Genomic DNA, 10,533 nt, shown 5'->3' on the forward strand with positions numbered 1-10,533 from the left:
AATCAAATATCCTTCTCGCACGACGCCAGAGGCTTTGAATAGTCCCACATCTAAAAAAACCAAATATTAATAGTTTCAAAAATAAGAATAGGCAATCACCAAAACATTAAAAGGAAAAATAATCGCCAAATTAAAACAAAACAAACAAAAAAATCTAACAATTTTGAGGAGGGAAAAATATTTTTGATCTTTACCTTTATACATTTTTGAAGAAAGAAAATTTCCAAAAAGCTTTAAAGAACTTTTCAAAAAATCATTTTTTTAATGCAAAATATTGTGAAAAGCAGCAAGCAGAAAAAAAATGCATATTATCCTAAAAAATAGCTAAAGATAAAAAAGTATGTTAATGACAATACCTGCAAGAATGTTTCAAAGAAAAAAAACATTAAAAAATAATCACCAAACATTTTTAAAAGGAAATAAAATGAAGAAAACGTGCCCTTCAAACGCACGAACCTGCAGGTTTGAAACACTGAAAATCACCAAATATTTTAGAGTAAAAAAAAGACTTAAAGAAATAAAAAAAATTTAAAAATCTCAAAAAGGACAAAGTTGGTTTCATCCCCTGACGTCCTCAGAGACGCCCTCTGAGCGGCGGGAACACAAGCAGGAGCGTCAGAGTGTGAGGGGGCGTTCACTGCCCGCTGGTTTTCTTCAGCGTCTGAATGAACTGCAGTGACCTCTCAGCTGCTTTCAGGCGGCAGCTTTTCTCCGCTCTCTCTGGCACAATAAAACATCCGGCGCCGCTTTCAGGCCCGACAAAAACCCGTCAGAGCTGCCAGAGACTCGCCCCGAGTTCACCCCGAAATCTGAAACACGACACCAAGACCGCATCACCTCAGACTGCCTGTGCACCTTCTGCCGAAACGAGTCGTCATGAGAGTCGACTTTAAACGGCTCGTCGGATCAATAATCTCAGATTTATTTTTGCTCTGAAATTGTCTGATTTAACTCAGTTTAGTTTTTCAGCTGCGTGCCAAACATTTCACTGCAAAACAGTTTGAAATTTATATTTGTAAGATTTATAATATAATATAAGTTTAATCAAAGGAAAAGTAGGTTTTAAAAAGACATGAAAATATTATTTCTGCGTCTATGATTTAACTTGGGGTTTCTGTTGTGTTCTGGCTCATGATTGTTGGTGGTTATTGTTTTTTTTATTGGCTGATTGATGGTGAATTAATTATTATCTTTTCATGACTATTTATATAGACGAACAACACGCAGACGACCAACACGCAGACGACCAACACGCAGACGACCAACACGCAGACGACCAACACGCAGACGAACAACACGCAGACGAACAACACGCAGACGACCAACACGCAGACGACCAACACGCAGACGAACAACACGCAGACGACCAACACGCAGACGACCAACACGCAGACGAACAACACGCAGACGACCAACACGCAGACGAACAACACGCAGACGAACAACACGCAGACAAACAACACGCAGACGACCAACACGCAGACGACCAACACGCAGACGAACAACACGCAGACGACCAACACGCAGACGAACAACACGCAGACGACCAACACGCAGACGACCAACACGCAGACGACAACACGCAGAAGAACAACACGCAGACGACCAACACGCAGAACAGCACACAGAAGAACAACACGCAGATGACCAACACGCAGACGACCAACACGCAGAAGAACAACACGCAGACGAACAACACGCAGACGACCAACACGCAGAAGAACAACACGCAGACGACCAACACGCAGAAGAACAACACGCAGACGACCAACACGCAGAACAACACACAGAAGAACAACACGCAGATGACCAACACGCAGACGACCAACACGCAGAAGAACAACACGCAGACGAACAACACGCAGACGACCAACACGCAGAAGAACACGCAGACGACCAACACGCAGACGACCAACACGCAGAAGAACAACACGCAGACGACCAACACGCAGACGACCAACACGCAGACGAACAACACGCAGACGACCAACACGCAGACGAACAACACGCAGACGACCAACACGCAGACGACCAACACGCAGACGACAACACGCAGAAGAACAACACGCAGAACAACACGCAGAAGAACAACACGCAGAACAACACACAGAAGAACAACACGCAGATGACCAACACGCAGACGACCAACACGCAGAAGAACAACACGCAGAAGAACAACACGCAGACAAACAACACGCAGACGACCAACACGCAGACGAACAACACGCAGACGACCAACACGCAGACGACCAACACGCAGACGACAACACGCAGAAGAACAACATGCAGACGACCAACACGCAGAACAACACGCAGAAGAACAACACGCAGAAGAACAACACGCAGACGACCAACACGCAGAAGAACAACACGCAGACGACCAACACGCAGACGACCAACACGCAGACGACCAACACGCAGAAGAACAACACGCAGCTGCACAATAAACACACACACAATAAACACACACACACACACACACACTCACAATAAACACACATACACACACTCACAATAAACACACATACACACACTCACAATAAACACACACACACTCACAATAAACACACACACAATAAACACACACACTCACAAAAAACACACATACACACACTCACAATAAACACACACACACAATAAACACCCACACACTCACAAAAAACACACATACACACACTCACAATAAACACACACACACACACTCACACCAAACACACACACACACTCACACCAAACACACACACACACACACACACACACACACACACACACACACACACTTCAGAGGGAGTCAACAAAGTGTTAAAATAAACCGCTGAGCTTGCTGAATTTATTAAGCTGATGGAAATCTTCATCAGTCTGAGCTGATGTGCACATTTTTCAGCTGGCACCGTGTTCGGATGCACAGACCATGTGGACACACACAGACATTAACCCTTCGTACGCTTTCCTCGAACATCAGCTGGTGTTTGTGAGCGCAGCATCGTACGGCGCAGCGTTCACACGCTGAGTCTCACCCGAGCCTCAGGCAGTGAGCGTTCACACCGCCGCTCCCACGTATGAGGAGCTCGCCTTTCCATCACGGCTCCATAACGCGCCTACGTGACCTCGGATTGAAATAATGACCGCTAGTGCGGCGGCTGCAACAGAAATAAAGCTGCTGATGTTTTGAACATCCGTCGCCATGGTTACTGGGATGTTATCACCAGAGGAGACGTCACGTGACATCGCTCAGAGGAAACACAGTCAGCTCCATGTTGAGTTTCATCCACATTTAATAAATATCTGTGACGATTAGCTCAAATCTGTGACGTGAAGCCACCTTCAGTTTGAGTCGTGTCTACAGAGTTCGATGCGTCCGGCGGCGGCGGCAGTTTATCGAGACGTGTTTTTGGAGGACATGTTTCTGCAGCCGGATCTAGTGTTTCCTGCGGCTGAAGGAGAACAAAGCAGATTTTAAAATAAAATCATCTTAACGAAGAGTTGGACCTTGAGGCGTCGCTGAAATCTGAGTTCAGACGTCCGGCTTGAATCGGTCTGACAGCAGGCTCCTCAGAATGTGATTGGACAGTGTGTGGTGAGGGCGGAGCCAGGAGCACACCTGGCAGGTACATGAACACACAGACTCACACAAACAACAAACAGCATCGTAACAGGACAGCACATAACGTTACAGGTCATCAAAGGTCATTCAAGGTCATTCAAGGTCGTCTGACGCTCCGATGAAAACAACAGAAACTCACGATGTCGTCGCCTTCTGTCGATCACATGACGTCACGCGGTTTCCGTTTCACTGAAGATCAGATTTTATACATTTTTCTGTTCGGCTCAGAATTCTTTCACACCAACGTGATTTCAGCGATTGAAGATTTTATCATTTGAAATAAATAAACCTGAATTGTTTCATAACGAACTGTTGAAGTGACGCCGGACACGCCGGAGCGCCTCGCAAATCTTCCCAAAAACACCTGAATACTTCCTGAGGAGCTCCGATCGTCAAAGACGTCCACCGCACCTTAAAATGTGCAAAACGGCACAAAACTGAGTACAGGAACACGTCTCCGTCACACGCCGGCGAGGACGTCAGAGTCTGATCCTGACGCAGAGACGCTCTGACGTCCACAGCGGCTCACCCTCTGAGCGGGCGGGGATCAAACCTGTGAGCTTTCAGAGCGTCCGTCTCTCCGACCTCAGAAACTCCGCCGACTCACCTGGAGCAGAAACATGAAGGCTGACTCCACAAACCAGCGTTCACACATTTTCACCTAAACATCTCCAGGACCTTTCCAGGACTTTCCAGGACTTTTGAGGCAAACCTCAAAGACCATCCATTCTCTGAAACGACCTCCGATACTCGTCGTCGAGTCTTTATGATGATTACGTAACAGCTTTGAAACACATTATTCAAATCAAGTCATTAATTGAGGACAGGCCAAGACCTGGACATCTAAGTGTCACTTAGGGACTGTTTGTTATTTATGAGAGGGGGGGCGGTGCAGAAAGTCAAATACTTTTTAAATCCCAGGGAGGACTGATGTTTATTTTTTTTGGCTTTGGGGGCGGAGCAAACGGCTTTAAAGGTCTTCAATGATTATTTAACTGCTACAACTAAACTACATGTTTGGTGATTTTTAAAGAAATTTTCTTTCTTTAAAAATCACCACAAACGTCCTCGTTTATCAGCCAGAAACTGTGAACACAGAAGTTACCGTTGGATCGTCTCATTTCTGATGATCCCTGAACACATCGTGAACAGATCTGTGAAACAGAATTCCAGGACTTTTCCAAAACTTTCAGGGTATATTTACTTTCCTAAAATTGCTATTTGTAATCTCCATGACTTTTCCAGGTTTTCCATGACCATCTGAACCCTGTTCCCTGGATGATGAAATCGAACCCTGAGGCAGCGGCGTCCGCAGCGCGTTCTGGAGACGGTCTGTGATTGGTCGACAGACGCCTTTGAAACCTGGCTCGGCATTTTCGGCTCTTTTTCTTTTCGTTTCCACTGATTAACCACGTAAAAGGTGGACAGATGCATGCTGGGTATTTGCCATGATTGGCGATGCGTTCGGGGACTGAGTCGTAATGAAAACAGGAAGCTGGACTGAAGGCACCGCTGACTGACCTCGTCAGACCGCAGGAAGTCAAATAAATAAAAAAGGAAGAGCTGGACGTCCTGATTGGTCCTCTGGATTCTAACTCGTTGGTGTTTCTGGACGTCACGGCAGGACACTTCCTGTCCGTTAAGACATTTGGTTCGGACAGAGGGACACCGTCTCGCCTCGCGCTGAAACACAGTCCCGCTGATTGTTTGTCGGCGCCTCTCTCACTGTCAGACGATCGGTCTCTGTCTGTCTCCGGCGGAGACGCACAGCAGTGTCTTTTGGCAACTGGTAGATTTGGTTGTGAGGAGGCGGGAGGCTTGACGGGGCGGCGGCCCTGCGGGGTCACCAATAGAAGGAACGGGACAGGAAGTTGGTGGCGGCGCCCAGCCAGCTGTTCCCGTCCTGGCCGGAGCCCACCCGGCTCACCGCCTTGTCGGGCTCCTGAGACGGGCTCTCGTCCTCCGGCAGGTAGTCCGGCAGGTCCACGTTCTGCTCCACCTCCACCGAGCCGTCCTCCGCCAGCGGGATCAAGACCTGGAGACGACAGCTCGTGTTGGACTGGCAGAGTGAGGGACATTTAAAGACAGGGACACGTGCTGTGTCCTCTATGTTTAAAGACAGTCTGAAGATAGACTGCTCTGCTGACGTCCCTCATATAGAGACCAGTGTTCTTTACTGACATCTCAGGAGGAGACAAATGTCCTACAGGACGCCACGGTGCGTCTGATGCTGCTGTCGTTCACAGAAGCTGTTTTTACGGTTCAAACGCTTCGTCTGTAAGAAAAACGGCGACTGCGCTCAAACGCACAAAATATCCCCATTTCCCCTTTACTCTGAAAACCCCAAATATTCCCCTGACGAGTTTATACGACGAGTTCATTACCGGGAAAATTTCACTGATATTCTAATAAATATAAAAATTCACTGATATTTATATTCTAAAAATATAAATATTTACTGACATTTATATTCTAATAAACAGACATAATCACTAATATTTATATTCTAATAAACAGAAATAATCACTAATATTTATATTCTAATAAACAGAAATAATCACTAATATTTATATTCTAATAAACAGAAATAATCACTAATATTTATATTCTAATAAACAGACATAATCACTAATATTTATATTCTAATAAACAGACATAATCACTAATATTTATATTCTAATAAACAGAAATAATCACTAATATTTATATTCTAATAAACAGACATAATCACTAATATTTATATTCTAATAAACAGACATAATCACTAATATTTATATTCTAATAAACAGACATAATCACTAATATTTATATTCTAATAAACAGAAATAATCACTAATATTTATATTCTAATAAAGATAAATATTCATTAATATGTATACGGTTAGTGAACATAAGTATTCACTAATATTCCAGTTCACATGCAGCCATGTGAACTCGCTCCCTCGTTCTTCTAAAAAAGGTCCGAGTCGTGATATTTGCTTGTCTCTCGTTAAGTTTAACAGCAGCCGTGTTTCTGCGTCCGACCTGAAATTTGGACTCTTCTTTCTGTTCTTTGCGTCTCGGCCTGAAAAACTTCTGGCGAGCGGGTTTGTGTACAACGTATCCATGACGACGCACGGAGCCGGGAGCGTCTCAAACTGAGGCTCGAGGCCTGACTGTGCTCTGTGCGTGTCCAAAGAACGCTCCGGATAATATCAACACAGCGCACGTCTGAGTCTCAAAGCGCTGAACTCTGAAAAAGGCCGAATCCAAAACCTCCAAACAGAATAAGCCGCTGATGTGATCCCTAAAATATTCAGATTATGGTCACACTGGGAGTAACGGAGGGATATTAGTGTGCAGGCGAGTGCAGGCAGGTGTGTGTGTGCTGAGGAGGACGCCCTGAGCTGCTGGATTTTAAAGAGATTTTCAGAATAAAGGTGGAGATAAATGTCACAGTCAGAGCGGGGACTGTTTGTTGGTTGTGCTGCCTCCTGCTGGTGAAAAGGTTTACTGTCTCTCAGGGAACAGACTGAAATGTGGCTGTCAGCAGATCATATTTATGATAAATACACATATATATACATATATACACATATATATACATATGTATATATATGTGTATATATGTATAAAACATGTTGAACTCCTCCAGGTTTTCTGAACACATCACTAAAACAGCTGTGATATTATAAAATAAAGCTTCACATGAGAAGTTTCAAAGGTTTCTGCAGTTTAACAAACACTTAAAATGCCCTTGAACGAGATTATAATGAGCAATAAACAATAAATCTATCAGAGGCTGGTTTATTGATTAGAAGAGTCTTTAACTCTTTAGTGACTCTGAATTTATTTGGCACAAAGGCTGTAAAGTGGCGTGTTTGAGACGTCCAGCTGAGCCGTAAATACTGACCTCGTCTCCGTTGTCTCCTTTGACCACCTGCTGAGCCTTCATCACCTGCGTGGACGCGATCGCTGACGCCAGAGCCTGAAAACACATCGGTCAGCCGTCACACTGCTGCGGCCACAAAGCACAACCAAACAGCAGAAACAAAGACGGACTACTGTTTCATCATTCCCAGAAATCCTGAGACTTTTTGGGATTTTTTGAAAGGAATCAAACCGGTTAGCTGCTGGTTGATTTCTTTTGACTCGATGAAGAATAGAAGAAGACTCGTCTCACCTCGGCCTTCAGGTCAGAGCGGATTCGGACGATGCATCTCTTGACGGTCATCTGGAAGGTGAAGCTGATGACTCCTCTGATCTTCAGCAGAGCCTCCTCACACAGACTCCTCCGACTCTGCAGGACCAAAACATGACTTCATTCACAGAAACCCGCTGTTTCAATAACCATCAATCATTCATCATTGATGGATGGATTTTAATGGATGGTTGGATGTTGATGGATGGATGGATGTTAATGGATGGATGGATGTTAATGAATGGATGGATGGATGAATAAATGGATGTTAATGGAAGGATGGATGGATGGATTTTAATGGATGGTTGGATGTTGATGGATGGATGGATGTTAATGGATGGATGGATGTTAATGAATGGATGGATGGATGAATAAATGGATGTTAATGGAAGGATGGATGGATGGATTTTAATGGATGGTTGGATGTTGATGGATGGATGGATGTTAATGGATGGATGGATGTTAATGAATGGATGGATGGATGGATGAATAAATGGATGTTAATGGATGGATGGATGTTAATGGATGGATGGATGGATGGATGTTAGTGGATGGATGGATGGATAGATGGATGTTAATGGATGGATGGATGTTGATGGATGGATGGATGCTGATGGATGGATGGATGGATGGATGTTAATGGATGGATGGATGGATAAATGGATGTTAATGGATGGATGGATGGATGGATGTTAGTGGATGGATGGATGGATAGATGGATGTTAATGGATGGATGGATGTTGATGGATGGATGGATGGATGCTGATGGATGGATGGATGCTGATGGATGGATGGATGGATGGATGGATGTCAATGGATGGATGGATGGATAAATGGATGTTAATGGATGGATGGATGAATAAATGGATGTTAATGGATGGATGATGGATAGACGGATGTTAATGGATGGATGGATGGATGGATGGATGGATGGATGGATGGATGAATAAATGGATATTAATGGATGGATGATGGATAGATGGATGTTAATGGATGGATGGATGTTGATGGATGGATGGATGTTAGTGGATGGATGGATGTTGATGGATGGATGATGTTAATGGATGGATGGATGTTGATGGATGGATGATGTTAATGGGTGGATGTTAATGGATGGATGGTAATGACTGTTGGATGAATAAATGGATGTTAATGGATGGATGGATGTTAATGAATGGATGGATGGATGAATAAATGGATGTTAATGGAAGGATGGATGGATGGATTTTAATGGATGGATGGATGTTGATGATGGATGGATGTTAATGGATGGATGGATGGATGTTGATGGATGGATGGATGGATGGATGGATGTTAATGAATGGATGGATGGATGAATAAATGGATGTTACTGGAAGGACGATGGATGGATTTTAATGGATGGATGGATGTTGATGGATAGATGGATGTTAATGGATGGATGGATGTTGATGGATGGATGGATGTTGGTGGATGGATGGATGGATGGATGGATGGATGGATGGATGGATGGATGGATGGATGTTAGTGGATGGATGTTAATGGATGGATGGATGTTAATGGATGGATGGATGGATGGATGGATGGATGTTAGTGGATGGATGGATGTTAGTGGATGGATGGATAGATGGATGTTAATGGATGGATGGATATTGATGGATGGATGGATGTATGCTGATGGATGGATGGATGGATGGATGGATGAATAAATGGATGTTAATGGATGGATGATGGATAGATGGATGTTAATGGATGGATGGATGTTGATGGATGGATGGATGTTGATGGATGGATGGATGCTAATTGATGGATGGGTGTTAGTGGATGGATGGATGTTGATGGATGGATGATGTTAATGGGTGGATGTTAATGGATGGATGGTAATGACTGTTGGATGGATGGATGAATGTTAATGAATGGATGGATGGATGAATAAATGGATGTTAATGGAAGAATGGATGGATGGATGTTGATGGATGGATGGATGTTGATGATGGATGGATGAATAAATGGATGTTAATGGATGGATGATGGATGTTAATGGATGGATGGATGTTGATGTTAATGGATGGATGTTAATGGATGGATAGATGTTGATGGATGGATGGATGGATGGATGTTAATGTATGGATGGATGGTGATGGATGGATGTTAATGTATGGATGGATGGTGATGTTAATGGATGGATGTTAATGGATGGATGGATGTTGATGGATGGATGGATGGATGGATGGATGTTGATGGATGGATGGATGTTGATGTTAATGGATGGATGTATGTTGATGGATGAAGAGTGTTTCCCGCTCACCGGGTCGTCCAGCCCGTCGATGTGCAGGATGACGGTCTTGGCCCGCTTGTTGCTGGATCCCAGGAAGAACTGCGCTTTGCGGCGACTGCTGACAGCCTCCTCCGTCAGCTCCGAGTCGGCGTCGCCGGACGCCTGCAGGAGCTCGTAGATCTCTGACGCCAGCAGCTTCGTCTCGCCGGGGGTCGTGGATCTGTAACGACAGAACCAAACCGAGTTTTGAGAGTTTGGTGACAGACTCTGCTCTGAGTCAGACTCAGGACTCAGACTCAGGACTCAGACTCAGGACTCAGGGCTCAGGGCTCAGGGCTCAGGGCTCAGGGCTCAGGATCCAGACTCACTTCTGCACGACATTCTGGAGGCTCAGCATCATCCCCAGCTCCCCCTTCAGCTTCTCCCTGTTGGCTCGGCATTCGGACAGGTACCGGATCGCCTGAGAACGACAACCAATCACAGCGATGCTGA

General features: G+C 44.6%; 2 protein-coding genes across 2 annotated transcripts in view; one reads left to right on the forward strand and one right to left on the reverse strand.

Moving 5' to 3' along the window:
• The first annotated feature begins 1,098 nt into the window (after positions 1 to 1,098).
• Positions 1,099 to 2,129, forward strand: LOC148188156 (uncharacterized). Its single transcript, XM_088085010.1, has one exon. It carries the CDS (start codon positions 1,197 to 1,199, stop codon positions 2,127 to 2,129), a length of 933 nt encoding a protein of 310 aa, XP_087941136.1. The 5' UTR covers positions 1,099 to 1,196.
• A 687-nt stretch (positions 2,130 to 2,816) lies between these two features.
• LOC121940027 (armadillo repeat-containing protein 1-like) overlaps positions 2,817 to 10,533 on the reverse strand; it is an 11,950-nt gene continuing 4,233 nt past the window's right edge. The window contains exons 3-7 of the mRNA XM_088086040.1: positions 10,410 to 10,501; positions 10,072 to 10,261; positions 7,767 to 7,883; positions 7,497 to 7,571; positions 2,817 to 5,639 (exon numbers count right to left, since the gene is read on the reverse strand). Coding sequence (XP_087942166.1) covers positions 5,448 to 5,639; positions 7,497 to 7,571; positions 7,767 to 7,883; positions 10,072 to 10,261; positions 10,410 to 10,501 — 666 coding nt within the window. The 3' untranslated portion in view covers positions 2,817 to 5,447. The remainder of the gene's footprint in view (positions 5,640 to 7,496; positions 7,572 to 7,766; positions 7,884 to 10,071; positions 10,262 to 10,409; positions 10,502 to 10,533) is intronic.

Source organism: Plectropomus leopardus, chromosome 12, assembly GCF_026936395.1.
Source record: "Plectropomus leopardus strain MGB_pleo_1.0 chromosome 12, ASM2693639v1, whole genome shotgun sequence".
NCBI lineage: Eukaryota > Metazoa > Chordata > Actinopteri > Perciformes > Serranidae > Plectropomus > Plectropomus leopardus.